This window comes from Primulina eburnea, chromosome 1, assembly GCF_022965805.1.
Source record: "Primulina eburnea isolate SZY01 chromosome 1, ASM2296580v1, whole genome shotgun sequence".
In the NCBI taxonomy this organism is placed as follows: Eukaryota; Viridiplantae; Streptophyta; class Magnoliopsida; order Lamiales; family Gesneriaceae; genus Primulina; species Primulina eburnea.
Window position 1 is genome coordinate 15,326,947 of NC_133101.1, and position 26,155 is coordinate 15,353,101.

The following is a 26,155-nucleotide window of genomic DNA, read 5'->3' on the forward strand; positions in this document are numbered from 1 at the left end:
GACGGGGTGGGGTAATTCAAATATGCGCAGGAAACAAATAGAAAATGAACACCTCACTTGCTGCCATACCGATGGCAAGATCGAATCAGGGGTTAGATTACATCAAGCAACAAGAACGGAAGACGGGAGCCTAGGATTCGGATCTGGCAATAAAGGGGATAATGGAAGAAGTGCAAGGGGACTGTGCATTTGAAGGATCAGCAAAAAGGTCCAGCAGAAAATAGTGCGATGTCAGCACCTCTATTGGGGGGTAAGGTTTATAAAATATTCAGGAAGGTCGTCCCAAAAGAAGTCACAAAATTCAGAAACTCATCCGTTCAATCCATGAATAACAAAGTAGCCGACGAGCAAGATAATAGGGTGGATCTTGTAAACATAAATACACAACTGCCTACCTATGGGAAATATAAATTCGAAGACAAAAGAGAAGAACTTCGAGGATAAGGCTGCCCATGACGATGGTGGGAACAAATTCAGGGCTCTTGAATAATGACGAAGTTAGTAAGCTGGGGGAATTTGATTTGGAAGACACAAAAGAATGTATGTTCAATGATTCACAAGATGACTTGCTGGAGGAAGAATTCGAATAATCCGACTCAGATAGTCAGGTCTCTGAACAATCTGAAGATTCAGCTCACACCGAAGGAGTGATAGAGGACATTGAGGGGCTGTTTTCACCATCATATGAGCATCCTTCTTAACACCGAGTCATTTCAACCTAAAGATGAGAAACCTTTAGTGGGACAGGTATTTTCCGGCTTTCACTCATCAATTCTTAACCACTCTTTCAAACTTCATGATAAATAAATCAACTCCTACAAGAGGGTTATTCTTTGCGAAAAATGATGATAAAAAAGTGAATGCTTCCTCTGATAATGATTGGACCGGACCAATCATGGATCGAAAGTTAACTTCTGGTTATTGTACAATGGTGTGGGGAAATTTAGTAATATGGCGGAGCAATAAACAATCAGTTGTTGCAAGAATCAGTGCAAAAGTCGAGTACAGAGCTATGACTCATGGGGTATGTAAACTCATGTGGATAGAAAAATTGTAATGGAGTGTAAAATTCAGTGTGAAGACCCAATGAGAATTCGTTGTGATAACAAGTAAGCTATCAATATAGCTCACAATCTAGTTCACCGTGACAGGACTAAACATACATTGGTTGATTGTCACCTCTTTAGAGAAAATATGGATGAAGGATTCTATGTGTGGAGTATGAGCCTACATCAAACCAATTAGCAGATCTTACAAAAGAATTGTCAGAGCAAACACTTGAGTTTCTTGTAGACAAGCTTGGTCTCGTCAACATTTACGAAGCTTGAAGGGAAGGGTAGAAAATGTTTATAATTTAAATTACTATACATTTAGGTGATTTGATAGGATGTTTCTGTTCTCTATTTTTGCTAAGGTAGGATTTTATTATGTCTCAATTCTTAGGATTTAAATTTCTATTGCACAAGTTATTACTTATTGTACATACATCAATAAAATCAACATTTTCTCCTCTCTTTCATTTTTCCATATATATACTGCGGCTAATGCAAGGCCAAATATGCCAACATCTATAGAGTTCCTAGAGACTAAATAAAAAATATCTCATAGATTACCTATCCCAATTTGGAAATCTTCCAACAAGATAAAGACCGCCACAATCCCAAGGCTCGGCAATGATTTTACACCTTGATAAAATTGCATCTTTGGCAATTTCCTGCACCATTTAATAATATTAAGGCAGCAAATAGCTAAACTCTATTGCTTATGTGATAGTCAGAAAATAGTTCTATTCACAAGCAAATATGTCTACTTTGGATTGTAGGTTGTGGGTTATTTGACATCTATAAACCAAATTAATTTTGTAAGTATCTTTCCTTCAAAAATATATGTATCTTGTACAGAATTAAGCGTTTAGAAAATAAGAGGAATACACGTCTTTAATTTTCCTCGAACTTTTCGTTGTTTTTTCACTTTTCAAATGGAAAGGGATATCAAATTTTATGGTACAAGGAAAAATGCACGCAGACGTTGAAAACCGAAAAGACGAAGGATAAACGACCAATAGAAGGGGGGATCAAAATTAAAGAAAGTGATAGCTGTTTTTTAATCCATTGAATAAAACAGCAAAATTTTACTGAAACATGCCTTGACATCATTCAGATGTCATTCCTGTGACAACTATAATTGCAAGTGTTCAACAACTTACTCGGATCAGTGGGGGAGCATTCAAAGGAGAACCATCAGTTCCCCGGCAGAGCACACTAGCAAGATCAAAGCGGAATCCATCCACATGATAATGAAGTGCCCTTCAATTAGAGTAAAATTCATTTGTATATAGATCGCAGCTAAAACTAAACAAGTCAAAGGGGTTTCCAGAATCAAAATATATTGTTCTACAACAAAAAAAAGATAATATATTCAAGTGGGAAATTAAATATTTCCACATTTAAAAAACGATGAACTAAACTCAAAACATAACAAAATTTTATCGGTTTTGTGGTTAACTACATTGCTAAAAGTGCTATCAAATCAATTAACATACTAGAAATACATTTGAAGAATGAAATGTGATACATTCGACAAAGAGGAACGAGTCACCGATCATTTATTAGAAAATGCCTTCCTAATTAAAATGTGCACAAGAGGTGACAACACATTAAAAAGAAATAGAAGGAAAAACCGAATTCATATGTAATGGCAGAATAATATGCCTGACATTCAAAAAAAATATATCCTCTTATTTTCTAATGATATAGTTATTGGTTGGTAAACTTCATACAGATAAAAGGAACAAAATCAAATCCCAACAAATATTGGAAATATCTTATCTTACCAATACTATAAGGCCGCGTTTGGTTCGGATGATTAGCCGGGATAGATTATTTTATCCTACTTAGTCAGCTGTTTGGTACGCGTGATTATTTAACCAAGTCAATCCCTCCTATGAATTATTAGGTTATATTAGGTAGGTTAAAATAATAACTCCTCACCCCCTAGGATTATTTATCCAACTCTTAATACCTCCTATTTTTTCAATTTTACCCTTCTCTTATATTCAAACTCACCACCACTTCCCACCACCGACTGCCGCCTCCGCCGCCACGATCGCCGCCGGCCGACCGCCGACGGACCGCCGGCCGATCGCCCGCCGCCGACTATTTCCGGCGCCGGTCGACATTTCCGGCCGGCCGTTTCTGGCCGCCGCCTCCCGCCTGCTGTTTCCGGCCGCCGGCCGCCGCCAGTATCGCCGTCGCCGTCGCGAAGGAGAAGGGCAATTTTGTCTTTTCGTCAAAAAATTCAAAATTATCCTACACTTAAAAATCTTACCAAACATAATATTATTTTACACCATATATTACAATCCTACCACAATCATTTTCTTTATCATTTACATACTAATCATTAGTTTATCATATCCTTCCAACCAAAGGCAGCCTAAAATTCTAGTCTCATTTAAACCCTATGAAATCCTAACTGCTCAACACTCCACCTCAAGTTGTTGTGATGATATCCATCATGCCAACTTGCTAACTTGTTCTTCAAAGGTTTGTTTGGATAAGCCTTTGGTTAAGGAAGTCAGCAACTTGTAGTAAGCTTAGAACAAAAGGAATACATATTAATCCGTATTTTTTCACAATGGCTGCCTTGTTATCACAGTACAGCTTCATGGGAATTCAGCCAATTTTAGATCCTCCATCACTCCATGACTCTTTTGAGCCACAATATTTCAGACACTCCTTTTGCCATGGGCCTAAATTCTGCCGCCGCACTGCTTCTTGCAACTACTTCTTGCTTTTTGCTTCTCCATGTTACCAAGTTGCCCCGCACAAATGTGCAATATCCAGAGTTTGTATACGCTTCGACTTCTCATTTCTAGTTTTTCAATGAGCAATCCCTTCCATGGAGTTCTCTTTAGATATCCCAGAATTCGATATACAGCTTCAAGGTGTTTTGCGCATTGTCAAGAAATCATTTTGAATGAGTTGACTCATGGCGTTGTTGCATGACATGTTTTCCCCATTTCTTTGGGGCCATCTTCCTTGTATAAACTAACCTTTTGATTGTTTCTCACTTGTCTCCACTGTTATGCTAGAGGGATAAAAAAATTGCTTCAAATCTAGACAAGCCAAATATTTCATAGTTTCCAAGTTCTATGTTAAAATAAGAATCAATTAAGTGGTCATCTTCACTAACTTTGGATTCCGCCACAAGGTCAAAGTCATATGACCATAGGTTTGCAGGATAACCAACAAAGATACATTTCCTTGCCTTTGGGTCGTGTTTCAAAATGCTATGATCAAAGTTGTGAACAAATGCTAGACTACAAAATATTTTAGAGGAATTTTGGTGATAAAGCACGTATTGGGAAAGCCTTTTTGAAAAATATTTATAGGAGATTGGAAATTAAAAATCTTGGATGGAAGTCTATTTATCAAATAGGTGGCTGTCAAAATTTTGTCTAACAAGGGGATCCATTGTCACCGTTTCTATTCAATATAGTCGTCGATGTGTTGGGAAGAATGGTGGATAAGGCAAGGGCAGCTAATGGGGCGATGGGGCTCGAAGTTGGGAAAGAAAAAATCGTAGTTTCGCATTTACAATTCGCGGATGACATTCTGTTCTTTGTAAAATCACAAGGGGATGTTTTGGAAATTGTTAACTTACTCAATATGTTTGGTGAAATCGAAGAGAAATGGAGGGTCGGTGGGAAAAGCACCGTAATTCTTCTTTCTCTAAAATGATTAGGTTACAAGGATTAAATAAAGAAAATAAAGCGATAAGCTAACAATCCTAAGAATTCAAAATACAAAGATAACAATAATAAAAGATCCTATGAAACTAATTAAAGATTACAAAGATAACAATAATATAAGATCCTATGAAACTAATTAAAGATAATAAAGATCCTATTATGATAAGATATGTTGTTCAACACTCTCCCTCAAGGTGGGTCGTATGGATTTATCAGTCCCAGCTTGGAAGATAATTCAGCAAATGTCGGGCGGAACATAGCCTTTGTCAGTATGTCAGCTAGCTGAAGTTGAGAAGGAACATAGGTGATAGTGATAATCCCATCTTCAATCTTCTCGCTAATGAAGTAACGGTCTACCTCGACATGTTTCGTCCTATCATGGTGTACCGGATTCTTTGATATGCTGATGGCTGCTTGATTGTCATATAATACTTCAACTGGCGAAATTTCTTCCACTTTTAATTCTGTTAACAATCTTTTGAGCCACATCCCCTCACATACCCCAAGGGCCAGTGCCCGAAATTCTTCTTCAGCACTACTGCGGGCAACGACAGGTTGCTTCTTACTCCTCCATGTCACTAGGTTTCCCCACACAAATGTACAATACCCTGATGTCGAACGTCGATCAGTAGTGGATCCAGCCCAGTCAGCATCGCTGTATACTCTAGTTCTTCGGTCTGTAGTCTTTCTAAATAGGATTCCTTTACCAGTGGACCCTTTGAGGTACCTCAACACGCGATATGTGGCAGCCATATGTTCCTCGGTCGGGTTGTGCATGAATTGACTGATAACACTTACCACAAATCCAATATCTGGTCGTGTATGTGCCAGATATATTAATTTTCCCACTAGTCTTTGATATCTTCCTTTGTCGACTAAGAGATGGTCCCCTTTCTCACCAATTTTGACATTCGGATCCATCGGCGTGTCTGTAGGCTTACACCCTAACATTCCTGTTTCTTGCAGAAGATCAGTAACATATTTGCGTTGAGAAATAAATATGCCATCAGAAGATCTGGCTACTTCCATTCCCAGAAAATATTTTAGATGTCCGCGATCTTTCATCTCAAATTCCCTACTGAGGAGAAGTTTCACATGATTGATTTCTTCTATATGATCCCCTGTAAGTACAATGCCATCCACATAAACAATAAGAATTGCACTTTTACCTTCCCCAGAGTGTTTCACAAATAAGGTGTGATCGGTCTGACATTGAGAGTAGCCATCAGTTCTTTAACACTTTCATGAATCGATAAAACCAAGCTCTAGGAGATTGTTTAAGTCCATACAGGGACTTCCGCAGCCTGCACACCTTGTTTACTGGTATTTGAGATTCAAAGCCAGGAGGTATTTTCATGAAGACTTCTTCCTCAAGATCACCATTAAGAAATGCATTTTTGACATCAAGTTGGTACAATGGCCAGTCGAGGTTAACAGCGAGTGATAGGAGAACTCGGACAGTGTTGTCTAGCAACAGGAGCAAAGGTTTCTTGGTAGTCAATGCCGTATGACTGAGTGTATCCCTTGGCTACAAGTCTAGCTTTTAGTCGTTCTATACTCCCATCAGACTTATATTTAACTGTGAAAATCCATTTGCACCCAACCGGTTTTTTTCCTGATGGAAGATCAGTGATGTCCCATGTATTGTTCTATTCCAATGCCTTTATTTCATCAAGGACAGCAATTTTCCATTCTGGATCATTTAAGGCATCTTCTATAGTGGAGGGAATCTGAACCTGATCAAGATTGGAAAGAAAGGCACAATGTGCAGGTGAAAACCGTTTAAATGAGATGAAGTTGCCTATAGGATGTTGTGTGCATGATCGAGTTCCTTTTCGCAAAGCAATAGGTCTTTCATCAAGGTTATCAACAAATTCACTGTTGTTCATCATATGAGTATCAGTAAGGGTCAATTCTTGTGAGTGTGTACCTGGATTTGTCCTTGGGGAGATGTCAGCAGCAGCCTGAATTTGTGCGGGCATTTGTATAGTCTCTTGATGATGATGCTTTCTACGAGAATATGTGTGAATTGGCTCATGGAGGTTAAGATTTCTATGATCCGGAGGTGAGTCTATTGGTGTAGTAATAGATGTGAGAGGCTCTATATGAGGGATGGATGGGATTGTGGGTTCCCAGCTGCTTTGTTCATTGATGGTTGACTCCCCCTGAAAGAAAGATCCAGGGTAGAATCGCTGAGATTCAAAGAACGTGACATCCATAGAGGTGTAGTATTGTTTGGTGACGGTATCTTTCTTGGCTCAAGTTTATTACGGAGATGCGAGTGTATGTGGACAAAGGACGAACAACCAAACACTTTAAGAGGAATATCATGAATTAAATGAGGAGAATGATAAGTTTCTACGAGGGTCTGGATGGGAGTTTTAAATTGCAGTATCCTTGAGGGCATTCTATTTATGAGGTAAGTGGCGGTTAATATTGCATCACCCCAATGGTAATGAGGAACATTTGAGGTAAAGAGTAATGCACGGGCAACCTCAAGAAGATGTCGATTTTTGCGCTCAGAGACTCCATTTTGTTGAGGGGTATACACACACGAGCTTTGGTGAATAATCCCATGTGATTGTAGATAACTCCCCAACACAGAGTTGAAATAATCACGGGCCCTATCAGTGCGTAGCACACGAATATGAGACGAGAATTGGGTTTTGATCATTGAATGGAAATGTTTACAAATCTGAGTACTTTCGGATTTATTTTTCATGAGGAAGACCCATGATAGCCGAGTGTGGTCATCGATAAATAAGATAAACCAGCGAGTCCCGTTAAGGTTGGGGGTGTTGGATGGCCCCCAAATATCACTATGGATCAGGGAGAATGGCGAAGATGGTTTATAACAATTGGGTCTAAACGTTGTACGAATATGTTTTGAGAACTGACATATATCACAATTAAATGGAATGGAAATTTTATTGCAAAATAAGTCTGGAAACAATTTTTGAAGATACAACGGATTTGGATGACCTAAACGGTAGTGCCATAAAACAATATCCTTGATCTTATTAGATCTTAAAGCGGAAACAAAGTGAGGTACTGGTTGAGGGGCAGAAGGTAGGTCCGAGGTAGCATCAGTCTTGAGAATGTACAATCCCGCAGAAAGTTCAGCACTGCCAATCGTCTTCCCCGATGCCACATCCTGGAAAACACACGAATTACCCAAAAACTTAGTTAGGCAGCCAAGCTCATGATTCAGTTTACTAACAGACAGCAAATTACAAGCAAGGTCTGGCACAAACAAGACTGAATGAAGACATATATCCTTAGTTAATTGAATGGAGCCACAACCAGTCACGGTGGATAGAGAACCATTGGCTATTCGTACTGTGTTAGGGGCGTTGCACTGCTGAAAATTGTGAAGGTAGTTGAGGCACCCAGTCATACGGTCGGATGCGCCTGAGTCGATTATCCAATAGGATGACATATCATGCTGTGAAGATGTAAATGAAGCAATACCTGAATGAGCCACATTACCGGTGCAGCTGAGAGATGGATTGGATGTGACAGAAGGCTGTCCAAACAATTTCTGGAGAGCATCAAGTTGCTCCTTAGTGAATGGTTGCTGCTCTGACGTTGGAGGATCCACGGTAGCTGTGTTTGCACGTTGCTGTCTTGCTGGTTTCCAATCGGCAGGTTTCCCATGAATTTTCCAGCATGTATCCAGTGTATGTGTAGATTTTCGGCATTTAGGACACCATAGACGGCTTTGCTTGAATTGGCCAGTGCCGGGTAAATTTGGATTCATACGCATACCCCCAGTAGAGTCATCGTTTGGTGGTGGGAATCGATGTTGGGCAGCTAGGGCGGATGCGTCAACAGAGGAAGGAAGATCTGCTGCTGTCAACATAATCTTCCGACGGCTCTCTTCATGCCGAACAACGGAAAAAACACCTCGAAGGCTTGGTAAGGGTTTAGTGCCCAGAATTCGCCCCCGTACGTCGTCGAGTGATGGGTTGAGGCCAGACAAAAATCTGAATATCCGTCGTTGCTCAACACCACCACGAAATAGGTCACCATCTGCTGGACACTCCCATTCATATACTTCGAAGAGATCTAGTTGCTGCCACAGACGGGTAAGATTATTAAAGAAATCAGTTACCGAGGACTCGCCTTGGCGAAGATCTTGCAACCGGCATTCGATAGCAAACAATTCAGAGGTATTATCTTTGCTGGAGTATGTATCTCTTGCAGCATCCCAAATTTCCTTGGCACTACGATAAAGGAGGAAATTCTCTCCTATCTCGGTTGTCATGGAATTTATCAACCAGGACATGACCATGCAATTCTCTGAATTCCACGTCCGAGATTTCGGATCCTCAGAGGCTGGACATGGTGATTCACCGGACAAGAATGCATCCTTTCCACGGCCACAGATAAAGAGTCTGACAGATTGAGACCACTGTAAATAATTCTTGCCATTCAATCGATGGCAAGTGATTGGTCCCGACGGGAAATCGATTGCCGAAGGGTTGGATTCTGGTGGTAGGGATATTTTTGGCGTTGCCATGCCGTGTTTGGTCATGTATATCCCGCAGGCTCTGATACCATGAAATCGAAGAGAGATGGAGGGTCGGTGGGAAAAGCACCGTAATTCTTCTTTCTCTAAAATGATTAGGTTACAAGGATTAAATAAAGAAAATAAAGCGATAAGCTGAACCAATCCTAAGAATTCAAAATACAAAGATAACAATAATAAAAGATCCTATGAAACTAATTAAAAAGATTACAAAGATAACAATAATAAAAGATCCTATGAAACTAATTAAAGATAATAAAGATCCTATTATGATAAGATATGTTGTTCAACATTTGGCTCTAACTCAGGGTTGAAAATTAATTTGGGAAAAAGTGTCGTATTGGGTTTGAATTGTTCGGATGAGGAAGTCGATGATTTAGCAATTACAATTGGATGCACAAAAGAATCGTGGCCTATTAAGTACCTTGGGATACCTTTGGACAAAAACAAGAGAATTTTGACAGCCTATTAAGTACCTTGGGATTCCTATCAAATAGATGATTTTGAAAGGTACTACTATCAAGCACACTGCCAAATGGATCCCCTTGTTAGACAAAATCTTGGATGGAAGTCTATTTATCAGCTTCTTAGACATCTTTAGATAAAAACAAGTTCCCAGAACGAAATTTTCATCGGATTTCCACCAAGTGGAACCCCCAAATATGTAATAGGCCAACTTTCCTTCCTACAACCAATCTCTCGAGCTAACTCTTCCTCTTCTCCTCCAATACAATCAAGGCCTAGCAGGGCACTTTGAACCATATGGCAGTGTGCCACAGTTTCTTACACTTCTCACAAAACGGTCTTCCCTCGGATCCCATCTCGACTCACAAGGGCCAAACCTTCAGATTCCATGGTGGGTTCAACATGTTTCAGCATCACTTGACGACAAGTTTTCTCACAGCAGACCTCGGCAAACTGTTCCCAAAGGCTGAGCAGAGGTTTCGCCCAAGTAGCCGGCCGCGAACCTCATCCAATTCCTTATTTAAACCCGCAAGTAAGACAAACATTCCGTTGCAACCCAGATTTGTCTTGTATCACGAACAGTTCTTGTTGCTCTCCCACTCGTCAACATCAAGAAGGTTCAATTCCGGCCATAGAACCATGAACTCGTTGTAATATGTCGTGACATCATTGTTGCCTCGTTGCATCTGCCATAAACGAGTATTTAGCTCGTACAGTTGGGAGTAATTTTCAGCATCGGAGTTTCTCAGACCGGCTCCCAAACTTCACGGGCCGTGGGTAAAAACATGAAAGGTTTTCCGATAGCCGGCTCCATAGAATTGATTAATCATGTCGTGACCAGCGAATTCTCGGAACAACACTGCTTGTATTTCGAGTCAGGTCAAACTCGGGGCTTCACTTCGCCGTTTATAAACCCTAGTTTGCCTTTGTCATCAATAACAAGTCAGACTGGTTGATCCCACTCCAAATAATTCTTCTCATTGTATTTTTGGATCGTCATTTGAAGAGAGAATATGAGGGAGCGATAGTTTATTAGATTGCACAACTGTCATCACTGGAACTGGCGCCAACCATGGCTGCTTTAAAATTCATGCTCGATCCCTGTCTCCGAGACCATGCAGAATAATATGTCTGGCATTCAAGAACATATCCTCTTATTTTCTAATAATAAAGATACTGATTGGTATACTTTATATAGATCAAAGGAACAAAATCAAATCCCAACAAATCTGGGAAATATCATATCTTTCCTATAATATAAAATCCAAGTCTCAATTGCACTCTATCAAATCCTAATTTCTCGACAATAATCTACATAGTTCATTTCAATATGTTAAAGAGATCAATTTCTCTGGGTTCTTCTTTTATCCCGAACTAATAAATTGAGTTCGTATAGGCATTTTCGATGCTGCTGTCAAAATAGCCCTTTTAGCTATATTTTCAGTTACTCCACCTATTTCATATAGTATTCGACCCGATTTAACAACCGCTAGTCCGCTACCCAATATTCATTTCAAGATGTTAAAGAGATCAATTAGTTCCACCAAGATCGTGATTTCAGTGTTTCCACATTCACAATAAACATGATTCAAATGCAACCATCAAACAATGAAGTTTCTTTAATAGTAACATATCTATGCTAATGTTCAACATCAAACTAGATATACACATAACAGTTTTTATAACATGGTGACAATTTAAAGATTAAAAAAAAGCGATTCACTTTAAAAGAATTTCCATACTGTAGATTAATTCACATGTAGAAGACCGCAGAATAAAGCATCAACCAAAGTATCATGATGGTGATAATCGGAATTTACCAGTGTCTCAGGCTGTCAAGTATCAATTCCATGACAACAGGATGGTTACAATTCAATGTATTACCTGTTACAAAGACCATGACTGAGAGCACTGCACATCTTCAAAAATAAAACAATTATTGTTTCCCAGAAAAAAAAATTATAATAAGTTCCCCCAGTCAAAAACTATAAATAATCTCTTACTCTCACTTTTGTTGATTTTTAAATCAGAACATCCATAAATTTTAGGCAAAAGTAAAGAATAAACCAAATTCAGATGTGACTCTAATACCCAATCCGACATTGAGCTAGTGGGAGAAGTTTGTAGGTTTTTATAAGCCTATGAAATAAATACTTTTGCAACAACGGTTTATCATCTTTCCAAGTGCGGTAGATGCAACATAGCTGCTAGTATAGCCCATTACGTACAGTCTTAGTTGATTGTGCCCAGGAAATAGAGATGTGACGAAATAGTATAAAAGCAAACTGTTAGTTGCATCTTTGGGAGCCAAGGATGTAAGAGTCAAATCTTGAAGCTATTAAACGAAATACTATATATTTGAGGGCAACCTGTTGAAAATATGGAAGCTGCCTTGAGGTCCTATTGGGTCTATCCTACATTGAGATAAGAGTGTATTCTTTGGCAAAAACATGATAGTAGTGCCTTTCACATATGGATCTATAGAATATGAGAGGAGTATACCAACCTCTTGAATTAATCAGAAATATTTGCAAGTTGAAAGTTCCTTTATGTATGTCGTCTTTTAGGTAGGTTCGTGGGCCCAATAAGTGACAAATTTACCTCTTTTTTTATCCAAATTATTTTATAAAATTGTGAATAAAGACAAAAAACCAGTATTAAGTACAGATGCATTTTTTTCCTTTCTTAATGCTATAATAATTCATGAAACTTTCATGACCAAATATCCATAATTAAACAAGCTAATAATTTTGGGCATGAAGTTAAAGGGAGAATGCAATTCGAATGAGAAATACGCATCAATCTCCCTGTCCATGCAATATATGAATGAAGTCCTTCCATTCAAATTAAAAGAAGAGGGATAAGCCAAATACAGAACTTATCGCACCCCTACACAGCACTCTAGGATATATCACCACAAGTATGTATTGCAAGCCCAAGCAATACATGAGAACAAATAAATAATAACTCACTCAAGCTTGAAACTCGATTCGAACTAAGTTGCAACTATGTCTATCCTAAACTTTCTAGTATCGCACTTTCCAGGATATGATTGTAACTCTAAAAACTTAAAATACAAGAATGAAATGTGATCCACTAGATTTCAAGGTTTAATCAATTTTTATGGATATCACACTTGCCATTTTATTTGTACTTAATAGTTGTGTTGATGCTTACTTGGCATGTTTTATTCTAAGCATTGCAGGCTTCGCCTTGATGTTCATTTGATTTATAGGTTGGCTACAGATACAAATTTGGTTAAAAGACAAAATAACCAACAAAAATTGTGTCAAATATATTGGCTCTGAAAGACACCCAAAGAACCAAAGAAACTATGTGACCAAGTATGTGTAATCTTTGCCCCCTCAACGCTCAGTTTGACACACTAATCATCGCATTATGACGGACCACGAAAACAATTCATGAAAATGTGTCGAGCTTACATGGATGACCATGGCATCGTACTCATGCTTGGAAGGCAAATAGGAACCACCGTCATGGCCACAAACTGTATACGAGTTCAGTTCTCATGAGGACTTATTCAAGGAAAAATTATGGTAGAGTCTCACTCGATTTATGTCTTAACGATGAGTGAGACCTTTAATATCTAAAATCGTTTTCATAGAAAGATGTGGGGGTTGATTGAGATATATCACATTTAATACAAGTAGGATGGTCAAACTAGATAAGTGAATCTGATAGTCTGTGAGATCGTAAGGTACCCAGAAACTCAAAGGGAAGTTTTGGAGAATAACGGTTAGGTCTGCTAAGTTATATGGATCCAAATGTTGTTCATTAAAGCAGACACATGAACAAAATATTTAGAGTCGTGGAGATAAGGATGCTAAGGTGGATGTGAAGACGTACAATAAATGATAGGCTAAAAAAAGAGTATATCAGAGAAAAAAAATTGGGGTTGTTGAAGAAAAATTGAAGGAGACATGCCTCAGATGATATGGACACGTACAAAGGTGACCAGACCAATAGAGGCTCCAGGTAAGAGATGCGAGACCATGACTAGTATCCATATTGATAGACGAAGAGAAAGACCAAAAAAGACTTGTATAATAATGATCATACATGATATACATTATATAAATATAGATGAGAATATAATAAGAGATAGAACACAATGGTGTAGGGGATCCATATAACTGACTCCACTTAAGGATAAAGGCTCGTATGTTGTTGTTTCTGGATCTTACGCCAGAAAGCTGCATTTTACACTCAGGTATAATTAGATAAATTTATTTTTTGTCAGAGCTGAACTTTTGAATAAAAAGCATATAAATCTTTAAGCTTCTTGTCATTCAAGCAATAATTTTACGCAGGATATCAGATTTCCAACAGGGCTATGCAGATATTTACATATTTTCCTTTTCAATTTCATTGTTATGGCTTTGACTACTGTGTTTTCTACTTCGAGATTATAAACTAAATTTAGTTAGACAATCTTAGCTCAATCTTGACTCACCTTAGATGATGCAATATAACCGTGTTATCCAGGTATTTTTCATCTAGATCCAATCGACAATGTGGCAACAATTCAATTTGAAACCACTAGCAAAAGATTGTCTATCAAACTCATCAACAATATTGAGAAAAGCTCCTAAATAAAATTAACGAAGGATCTCTGTTGTCATAGAAAATATTAAAAATAAAGATTCAATTAAAATATTCTGTTAAAAATATAAGAAATGTTGAGACTCTGAACTAGAAACAGTAGACTGGTTAAAAATGTATAGTCAAGATAGACACAATCTCAATTAAGAGATCATGTCACTGAAAAGGATGTCACAAGAGGACTGGTGGACCACATAGGACCTTCATATGGGCCTTGATTTGATGCTGAGGTAGCCCATGAACTAAGAGATGATTAATGTTTTATACTTAAATTTGTCTTTGATTTGCTAATTATGATCTCTTCGGGTCCTTGGGGAAATATACTTGGCTGCATGATGCAGAATGCAAATTGTTACGGAATTAAAACATCTCCCAATGTGCAAACAATTTGTTAAACATAAGGGAATGTGAACAACCCCTTTTACCAAAATATAATTATTTTTCAAGCTGAAATTTTGTTTCAAAGATCTTAAAATACCACTATCAAAGACCAAAAATCCTTTGCCCAGAAATAGTGTGTGATATGATTTCTCTAGCAACCAACTTCCTATAAACTGGGAAGCAACTGCAATTTACTAATGAATTAATTTGGTTCAAGATTTCGATTATACGAGATTTCTTGCTGCCTATCATCGTGAATTCTAGCATCGTCATGAATTGCCAGCAAAAAACATCTCTGAACAAGGTTCTAGCACCATGTCAAATGTGTCCGAAGAAGAAATCTATTGCCAAAATAATTATCAACAATGATGAGAAAAAATAAATGTTTTATTTTCAGTAATCATTCAAGTTAAATGTGGGACCTGGTGTATATCATTATTATTACAACTAATATTGTTCCCAATGAAATGCACAGTGCATTGACCGGTTCACTCTCATACAGAACAAAGAGTGAGATAACAAATGATACAAGTACCAGATAGCATCCTTAAAAAAGTTCATTGAATTTGAACACACGGTTATTTAAAGTTGACTTCAAAAGAATCAAATACATAGAACTTCTATGAAAGAGAAAATGATTAGAGATTACCACAACCGGAGTAGTTCAACAGCTGAGCTTTATTGTTCAAGTCTAACATGTAATAAACCTACATAACGTTTAGCATGCAAGTGAGAGAGGAGTAAGATGCAATAACAATTTAAGGAAACAGACACAAATTTCCAGATCAATTCTTAGAAAAATAAAGTCCTGATAAACTTCAAAGACTATAAACAGATGATCTTCGGTATCTGGAAACTGAGTTTGGCACATTATAATAAAAATCTAGCCACTTAAATTGACTCTTACAATGTCACGTAAACAAAATTGCTTGAGTAAACACCAAGTAAGCTCTGTAACAAATATTTTAGTTCCGTAAATATTTACATTAGTAAGATTCTCTTACAACAAAATGTATTAAGTAGTTTAGCAGCAATAATTCTACTTTTGAAACATAACACGCCTGCTGTAAAGAATTTTCTATTGAGGTACACAATATTAGACAGAATCAATTTCAAATACAAGGTCAAATTCGAACATCCATTTCTCACTGTAACATGCAGGTCTTAGATTATATATACTTTTGTTTCTCTAGATGTGGTCATCTGGATATTTCTGGTTGTGCATTCTCTGATGATTTTAGAAGCAAGAAATGGAATATAGTTTTATTGTCTGGGTCGAAAGATGAATACCATGCTCTTCATCATGCGACTGAGCTTACCTGGTCCAATATTTCTAGGGAAAATTTTGGTCAAAGGACCACTGTGTGTTTTTTCAATACAGAGGGAGGGCTAATTTTTTTCCCCAAAAAAAACGCAGTGGGTCCTTTTTTAAAACTGCCCCTATTTTCTAAAATGAACTTGGCTTTGGTTTATAAAAACCTATGATGGTCATCTGTGATTACACATAAGTTATTTAGATAGCTAATAATCCCGGGCTACTCGGTTGGACAGAGCATTTTAAGCTTGACAGGAAGTACATTAAAAATACCGTAGATTCTGGTAAGATAATGGTTCTTCACATTAAGAGTGCGGATCATGTAGTTGATATGATGACTCATGTTATTCCCTGTCACCATTCTATGTAACGCTATCCAAGTTGGACATGTGTGATATCTCTGCACCAATTTTAGGGGGAGAGTCGGTACACACAGCTGGGATGATATTTGTATTATTATATTCCCTTTTTATATAGGTTTCGATGTATTAGAATTAATATATTAATTACTTAATTGATTCTGAAGTGTATATTTGACTTTATTGGAATAGGCTGTGAATACTTACGTATAAATACATCTTGTGATACATGAAAATGATCAGACCAATTCGTTAATCCGTTCCTGTAGGCACTTCTTTGTATGAATTAACTATAAACAAAGAGAAACACATTCCAACTGTAATGAAAAATATTTGTACTCTTATACAACAATGCATTATTTCACACAGAAACAGATTGTGATCTACCATAGCTTGCTTAAAAGCAAAATTGTTTGCAAATTTTTCAAGGCTTAAATTCCTGGCAAAGCACATAGTGGCTCGAGTAATCAGCCTGGGGATGACAAAAGGAAGCTACTTTATATAAATTGTTGGAAGTTAAGAGCAAAGACTTTACTGAATGAGGTAGTACACCCAAACTGCATGGAGACTGCCACCTCCTAAACTCAAAGATTCCTGGTAAATATTATTAGCCTGGTCGTCATAAGGCTATCAGGATTTTCTTGCCCGAGTTATCCCAACACCAGTGAGACAACATTTATTCCAAGATTTTGCTAAATGAAGTAGTATGCCCAAACTGCATGGAGACAGCTACATCCTAAACTCAAAGATTTCTGGTAAAGATTTACTAGCCAGGTCGTCATAAGGCTATCAGGATTTTCTTGCCCAAGTCACCGTAACACCAGTGAGAAAATATTTAATGCTCTATAAATTGTTGAATATTTACTACTGAATACGAGTGCCTTACCTCTTCTAAGCAGTTAAAAACTTAAAGTGTCATAATTCTCATGAGGCGACCAATACACGTCCAGTGCCCATGTATTCTGCTCACTACATATCTCTTATATCATGAACAAACTAACGGCATATGAAAGCATTCGACAAATCTATTTAAAGCTTCAACATTTTTGCGAGAAACTCATTTAAAATGTAAATGGGATTGCATGGACAGAGAATCAGCAGTTCTCCAGAATGTCATGACAATTCCAAAAAAAATTCCAAATCAGGGGCCATTCAACAAAAAAGGGAAGGAAATAGTCATTAAAAAGAACATGTTACTCAGCTGCAGTGAACAGCTTAATCACCTTGTTGTCAATACCACGAAATGAAGTGGTATACGGATACTCATCGTCAGCCTCATTTGTGTGATTATATACAACGTCTAAAATCACCTGAAAAAGCAAGAGCGCCATATGCCATGTCAAAGATTTCAAATTGATAGGTAGGACAAGCAGCACAGAGGCATTACGAGCATGAAATAGATTTTCAAATTGAAAAGTCATAAAATGGAAGAAGAATACCTCGATTCCAACATTGTGAAACGCCTTAACCATTGCTTTAAATTCTCGAGAAGCATTAAGGGGTCCTCCACCATTACTCACATACCGACTCATAGGAGCAAAGAAATTTATAGTTGAATAACCCCAAGTGTTGATCTTTTTTAGAATCCAATTTGAAAACATTCAACAAGGATTCATCAGAAAGCAATCTCAAAGTAAAAGGCAACTTGTATTTATGTATAAATAATGTAACATAGTTCAAAAAACAGACTTGTGATCAATAAAGAATTACTGCAGTGACACTAAAAACAAACTCAATGAAGCCCAAGACAAAGATTTTCAGGAGTAAAAAAAACAGAAGACCTCAGTTAAGCATACCAAGTGATCTCTTGGATTAGGGCGCCTTTGGAACTCCATTTCATCAAACTCAAAGACAGGTAACAACTCAACTGCATTGATTCCCAGCTCCACAAGGTGGGGTATCTTGCAGGAAATGAAATTACGCATTTGCAAATTTTGGAAACCAATTAAGTTATCACAGGCAGCACGGTATATGACAAATATAAACATGTTCGATAAAAATGCATAGTTTCAGTTTTACACAGAACAAGTATCTAATAATCGAAAGACATTTTAAAAAGTCCATAACCATTTAACTTAGAAACTAGTGCAGACCATTTGAAAATCAATCTGCATCATCCTATGAGAGAGAGTAAAAAGTCATATGCTTCTAGTTATTGAAAAAAGGGAGAAAAATAAAACAATATTTTTCATCGATTATTTTTAGCATTGCTCAATGAGGCTTCATCCAGTCATAAACCCAACTAGGGAACCTCGTCACTGCCATATTCACTGCCCCTTTCAACGTTTCAATATCTTCTCTAACTCTTAATCCTTGATGCACTAAAACTATGCTCGCAAAGCTAAACAACAGCATGTCCCAGACTGCCAATTATTTATTTCCGTTACATCGCAACCAAACAGTAGAGGTGAAAACTCCCTAGCTCTTTTGTGATACTATTAAGAATGGTATTGACCCTAGGCTTGCCTCTTCATAGCTGATAGAGGTATGCTACTTAAAATGATCGGAGATTTATTTTGCTTTCCTAACGACTTGAAGGATTTTCTGTCCTTATTTTGCTGCGATGATTATTATGTAGTAGCAAGTCTCACTAGGAACACTACATTGATAACGAAAATATCAGTGCAAGTTGAAACTGATCTGGGATGGAGACACAAATGTAGGATTGTTGGAAAGAAAAATAATGCTCATTCAAAGCAATGGTAAGCCTTAACAATGCAAACAAAAGGGTACTGCAATAACATTGTCTCTTTAAAAGGATAAGGCAAACACACCAAAAATACGACCTATAAAATGTTAGCATGATGTACAAAATTAAATGTTGAAATATCGTTTATAATTGCATGTTAATAATACCTTCTCAATCACACCAAGGTAGCTTCCACAAATACTTGGATCCAGCCCACTAGATTTATCAGCTGTAAAAGCACGGACATTCATTTCATATATAACAAGATCCTTCTGCAAAACCAGTGGGCAATGTCCTGCAGTCAAATATGTGAAAATATACGAAGTACTAATGCAAACCTCAGAGACAAACTAAAAATATTTTATTTACTAATGTGATGCCATCAAAGGACGGACATAGATGGCATTTATTATGAATAACACATCAGAACCGAGACACCAAGCTGCACCACCAGTTATGGCAGTTTCAAGGCAATCAAGTGACACACTGGGGTTGCAATTTATCGTGAACAAACACACCAAAACTAGCACAGTAGAACCCAACAGGCACCATCACTAATGATAGGTTCAAGACGATCTAGTGACATGAACGGGGGTGTAGCTTTTTTGAATTAACATACCAGAAACATCACCCCAATTAGGCAATACCAGTAATGGAAGGTTGAGGACTCTGGATGAACACAACCAATCAGTTTCATAAAATACAAAAACAGCTATTTGTGCAATAGTTTAACTGGACAATAACAATTCCCATTTGTTTAGAACAGAAGATTAAGAAAGATCCTACAAATAAGAATTTCACAACTTTCACAGTGACAACTTCGTAAAGTAAAATCAGACTGTCCATAATGTTGTTTATTTAACTAAACCCATGGAACCAACCCACCCACACCAAAACCTCAACCCAAAAATGTGCAATGTGAAATCTATTGTAAAGCATATTATACCAAGGAAAAAGAGTCATTTTAGATACTTTAACCTCCTGCCCAGCCTTAACTCAAATGGATATTGTCGATAAATGTGATTTAATATTTTAAACAAGTGATTAGATTAGATTTTGATTAGATAGAACTAAATATGGTAAAATAAGATGTGATTTTCTGATTCATTGGGATTTATTTTCTGCTTCTTTTCCTATGTAATTGACACTTAGTACTAAAATTATTATCAGAAAATAATAAGAAATCTAGGGTTTTCTCTTCCCTATCTTGCTCGATACATTTCTGCAGATATACCAAGCGACTACAAGAAGAACCGGCGTCCTCCAATTATGAAAACCAATTAGTATCTCCAACAAAACAAATAGGGAGAGCACCATTCACTTTGTTCATATTGATTACCTCAGGTATGCCAGGAGCCTTGTAGTCTTCCCCCCAGTCAAATGGCAAGCTGTCAAAATCATAAGTTCCGAAGAATGCAGACATCTTATTGTTGGTATCACCAAATACCCTGCGTCCTTCAATGAGCTTCGCATATGGATCAATTAAAATATTTTCAATATCAAAACGATGCCCTTTATGCCAATCATGGGGACCATCAACTCGGTAGCCATAGAGGATATCGTGACGCGGCAAATCCTAATAAATAAAAAAGAATAATTTACCGTCAAGGTATTAACTTGACTTGATCTTATTAGCAAACAATTTACCATCAAGTATTAACTTGACACAAACAATACTAACCACGAAATGAAGATTAATTAAAAAAAAAGGCGAGTTCTTAATTATGTTAAGATGTTAAACCGATTTACTCTCGCTAAGGTTTTAGATATCACAACTTCCAAACACTTGTATCTTTATTCAGGAGAAATATGTGAGCCTTTTATAAATGGAAATACACCCTTGTATTTATCTTACATTTTACACCATTGAGTTCCTATTTATCTTACATTTTTTATGATTAAATATAAGAAAATAATTGGATTTATTTGCCACTTTTCACAAACTTCAAAAGTGGTATATGCAATATTTAAATATATGATAAAAAGATGCATGAGGGAATTTATCTTTAGAGATCAACACAAATGTAGACTTGCAATATTTGTTGTTGATAAGAGATCCAATTTTAAAAATAACGGTGAGTATTCTAGTTTTAGTGAGATAATTTTTCAAAATGCTCTCCCCCTCGTCTGATAATCGCCCCATTGTTCACACCCTTTCTCCAATCACCAACCATCGATCTTTCAACACCGACGACCACACCTGAGAATCCTACCGGCATCGACAGCCGACGCCGGATAACAAAGTCACCGGTGGTCCTTTAACCTTTTCCTTCCTTTCTCTTTCCTCACCCTACTCCCGCGACGCTCGTTTCTTCTTCACGGAAGTGCATTATCGCTGGTCTTCGTCTGTATCCAGTTTAGCGGTTTCAGCACACCGGAATTCTTTTGTTGCTTCCCTCGACACTAACCATCGTCCTTTTCATCGGCACGGATATGAACGCACGGACCAGTACGAGAGCACTTTCTGTCCTTAGGAATGCTTCCAGAGATGAAGTCATTAATATTGAACATAAAGTGTTCACTCTGAGATTGGGTAATGAGGGATTCTCTATATGGTGGTCTGAAAAAACTAGGAATGCTACTTATTTGCTGGATTTAGACAGAGAAAAGGCAAGTTGGCTCAGTTTAAACTCAATGATTTCATCAACAATCCTTATTCGGGCTCGGGCTTCTTTCGTTTTAGGGGCAAGGACAACGGTCTTCACTATACAGCGATTCTCAAACAAGCGTCGACGGTTCTTAGAGGTTACCAAGTTCAGTTTGCGAGGTAGAAAGCAGGTCACAATTGTTCCCAGCGGCTATAATTCAGGGGGTGGAAAAATATCTCGAATACGTTGGTAATGCTACTGTCAGGGAATTCTCAGAGGAAACTGCATCAACCTGCCATTGGGTACGGGTCAGCAAAGACAAGATCTAATACATTAATCCGGGATGATAGCAATAAGGAAGAGGAGTTTAGCCGAGGGTCGCTGAAAGAGAAGGAGGGCTGTGGTAGGACGACGATGGGTAGGAAGTGGAATGAAGCACTTATTGTTACTAGAGGTAGGATGAACGGTTCGTGGGATCAGATTCAGACCAGTCTTGCCAAATACACAAACAGGAGAGTTGAATTATTTCCGTTCCAAGCTAACAAAGCCGTATGGTGGCCTTCCAACTCTTCCGAATTTTCATATTATCTAAAGTTGAAGAGAGGTTTCTTTGACAATGGGGTGACTTTGACTTTTGAGGCATGGAGACCGGATATCAATACAGCTGATACGGTGGAAAAATGCTGCAACAGCTGGGTTAGGATCCTTGGCTTACCATGGAATCTATGGTCGACAGGAACTTTCAAAAGCATAGAGGATCAGTGCAAGGTTTTGATAGACATCAGTGTGGATACATTACTCTTCAAAGAATTGGGGGCAGCAAAGATTAAGGTGAAAGGTAAGGAAGGAGGGTTTGTTTGCACTAGGATGCAGATTCCGTTGAAGGAGGAGACCATAAAGATTCGAATTAGGGTAGAATCCATCGATCTTACAGCTTACGAGCAATACGGACGGCAATCATACGCACAGGTGGTGGTTAATGGTAAACGGACCTTGGCGGGGTGGGGTAACTCAATTATGCGCCGGAAACAAATCGAAATGAAGACCTCAACAGTTGCCATACTGATGGGAAGATCGAATCATGGGTTATATTGCATCAAGCAACAAGCACGGCATATGGGAGGGTAGGAGTCGGATCTGGCAATAAAAGGGAGAGGATGGAAGAAGTGCAAGGGAATGTGCATTTGAAGAATAAGCAAACTGGTCTAGCATAAAAATGTGCGATGTCAGCACCTCTTTCAGGGGGAAAGGCTTTCAAAATATTAAGAAAGATAACTCCGAAGGAAGTCACGAGATTCAGCAGCTCACCCGTTCAATCCATGAATATCAAAGGAGCCGAGGAGCAAGATAAGAGGGTGGATAATGAAAGCAAGAAGTCACAATTGCCTACATATGGAAAAATATACACTCGAAGACAAAAGAATAGAAATATTGAGGATGAGGCTGCCAATGACGATGGTGGGATAACAAATTCAGGGCTATTGAATCATGAAGAAGTTAGCAAGCTGGGGGAATTTGATATGGATGATAGAGAAGAATGTGTGTTCAACGACTCACAAGATGACTTGCTGGAGGAAGAATTCGAATTGTCCGACTCAGATAGTCATGTCTCTGAACAATCTGAAGATTCAGTTCACACCGAAGGAGTGCTAAAGGATATTGAGGGGTTGTTTTCATCATCATATGAGTATCCGTCTAACTCCAAGTCACTTCAACATGAAGATGAGATACCTTCAGCGGGACAGGTATTTTCCAGACTTCACTCATCGATCCTTAACCATTCTTCCAAACTTCATTCCAATTTTCCAGCGTCGTTTTCTGTTCCGGGGTTGTCTAGTGGCTTTTAGGTGGAGGGGCAACGAGGTTAGATGATAAGTCGAGTTCCGAGGGAGAGATTTCTAAAGGGGCTGCAGTAGCTGACAATTTGGGCACCGAAATGGAGTTTCTGGGAAAAAATCCAGAAGTGAATTGTTGGGGATGGGTTAAGAAATCAACAGGTCTTTTGAGCAGAGAATTACACAAGCTAAGATTTGGGGTTAACTACGAGAAAGGTTCGACCTCGAAGGGTCCTAAGACGGTTTTATGAAAATTTGCTCTTGGAACATTAGGGGTAGTGTGCAGCAAGAAGGAGGGAACTGGTACGAACAATCATTCGAAAGGAAAAACCGGATATCGTCGTACTTTTAGAAACTAAGCAACAAGTGGTAGACAGACGGTTCGTTGCAATTTTGTGGAAATCAAGATTTGTTGATTGGGTCGGTCTACCGTCACTAGGGAGATCTGGAGGTATTTTAGTGATGTGGGATTCTAGAGTGGTGGGGGTTAGTAACAATTTGATAGGGGATTTTTCGGTGTCGATTGAAATTCGAGGGAATGATCAGATCAAATGGTAGTTCTCGGCCGTCTATGGACCGGTTCAATCAAGAAGAGAGAATTATTTTGGGATGAATTAGCAGGGTTGCATTCTATTTGAGGAGATAAATGGTGCTTGGGAGGTGACTTTAATGTGGTCAGAAATACATGAGAAAAGATGAACAGCCTTTCCAATACCACAAGTATGTCATGTTTCGATACTCTGATTGGGGAATTGGGATTACATGACCCTTTTTTGTTGAACGAGAAGTACACGTGGTCAAATTTAGGGCTGATCCGATCTGCTGCCGACTAGATAGATATCTTATTTCGAGGGGCTGGATGGACATTTTTCCAACATTCAGACAAACGGTACTGCCAGAATCACCTCGGATCACTGCCCAATCTTGCTTGATACCGTTAAGTTGAAGTGGGGTCCTGCTCCGTTCAGATTTGAGAATACATGGCTGTCCCATCACAAGTTCAAAGATTTGGTTATGTCATGGTGAACAATGAGGTCACACGGGGTGGGAAGGGTATAAGTATAGACGAAACTCAAAGGAATCAAAGTTGAAGCTTCTAAATGGAACAGAGAGGTTTTCGGAGATGTGGGTGTTAGATACACGGAGGTGGTTAATAGGATTAAGCGGTTGGATGAGTTAGAGGCTAGGGGATCTTGGTCTGAAAATCTGCAAGAGGAAAGAAAGGAAGTGAGGTATGAATTGGAAGTGTTGTCGTTTAGAAGATTTATGATGGCAAGTCAAAAAGCAAAAGTGAAATGGCTGAGGGAAGGAGATCAGAACTCAAAATTTTTCCATTCATTACTCAATAATCGAAGGAATAGATCAATGATAGATATAGTGGAGTTGGAAGATGGGTCTGTGGTTACGGAAGAGAAACAGATTGAGGAGAACATTATCAGTTTCTACAGACATCTTTACAGGAAATCTGATGGTGAGGATAGGGGTTTCGACGGGTTGGAGTGGAGTCCCTTAGATACGAGTAAAGCTGGGGAGTTGGAGAATCCATTTTCTAAGGATGAGATTAAGAAAACGGTGTTCGATTGCGATGGAACAAAGTGCCAGGGCCGGATGGGTTTAGGATGGCCTTTTATCAAAAGTGCTGGGATACGGTCAAAGCAGATTTAATGAAGGTGTTTGCAGAATTTTTTGATGGTGGCATTGTTAATGCTATTACAAATGAAAGTTATGAAACCTACATTTGCCTAATCCCAAAGAAACAAGAAACAATTAAGATTAAAGATTTTAGACCAATCAGTTTGACAACGAGTTTGTATAAGATTCTGGCTGAAGTTTTGGCGAACAGATTGAAGAATGTTTTGGGACATACAATTGCAGAGAGCCTTTGCGCATTTATTAAAGGAAGACAAATTTTGGATTGCTGCTTGATCGCGAATGAAATAGTAAAGGAACACTGCCGGAAAAAAAAAGGCTGGGTCTTTAAAGTTTATTTAGAGTACGACAACGTTGATTGGAGATTTCGGGATTTTGTGATGCAAAAGAAAAGGTTTGGGACAAGATGGACGTCATGGATTAAGGGGTGTGTTTCGAATGTTTCCTTTTAGATCTTTATCAACGGTAGACCACGGGGGAAATTTCATGGGGAGAGAGGCATTCGACAAGGGGATCCACTATCCTCTTTAATTTAGTGATCGACGGATTGGGGCGGTTGGTCGATAGGGCCAAGACAGTGAATGAAATAAGAGGATTGAAAGTAGGGAGAGACAAAATTGAAATTTCACATATCCAATTCGCAGATGATACATTGTTCTTTGTCCAATCTGAAAGGCATCTAATGGCACTGGTGGAAATTCTCAACTTCTTCATTCTTAAATCGGGATTGAAAATCAATTTGGATAGAAGTGTGGTTTTGGGATTAAATGTTTTGGAAGAGGAAGTTGCTGCCTTGGCATTAGCAATTGGGTGCAAAGAGAGAATTGGCCGATCAAGTATCTCGGGGCTCCTTTGGGAGACGATCCTAATATCGTTGACTTTTGGGAACCCGTGGTATCCAAAATGTCCAAGAAATTATCGAGTTGGAAGAAGTCTTTTCTCTAAAGGGAAGGTCGACTTATGTTG

General features: G+C 38.3%; 2 protein-coding genes across 3 annotated transcripts in view; both read right to left on the minus strand.

Moving 5' to 3' along the window:
* Nucleotides 1–26,155, minus strand: part of LOC140828251 (isoamylase 3, chloroplastic-like) — a 64,827-nt gene that overhangs the window by 33,525 nt on the left and 5,147 nt on the right. The window contains 9 exon segments of the mRNA XM_073191240.1: nt 1,614–1,714; nt 2,207–2,306; nt 11,570–11,633; nt 15,403–15,460; nt 17,651–17,737; nt 17,867–18,001; nt 18,224–18,328; nt 19,284–19,388; nt 20,456–20,692. Of these exon segments, the coding sequence (XP_073047341.1) occupies nt 1,614–1,714; nt 2,207–2,306; nt 11,570–11,633; nt 15,403–15,460; nt 17,651–17,737; nt 17,867–18,001; nt 18,224–18,328; nt 19,284–19,388; nt 20,456–20,692 (992 nt within the window).
* On the minus strand, nt 7,789–9,388 carry LOC140811639 (uncharacterized). Of its 2 annotated transcripts, none has more exons than XM_073169658.1 (2): nt 8,057–9,388; nt 7,789–7,907 (listed from the first exon to the last, which is right to left on the minus strand). In XM_073169658.1, exons 1-2 carry the CDS (start codon nt 9,288–9,290, stop codon nt 7,873–7,875), a joined length of 1,269 nt encoding a protein of 422 aa, XP_073025759.1. In that variant the 5' UTR covers nt 9,291–9,388; the 3' UTR covers nt 7,789–7,872. The 2 variants fall into 2 exon arrangements, with proteins under 2 accessions (XP_073025759.1, XP_073025769.1); XM_073169668.1 differs by having other exon boundaries at nt 7,815–7,907; nt 8,225–9,388.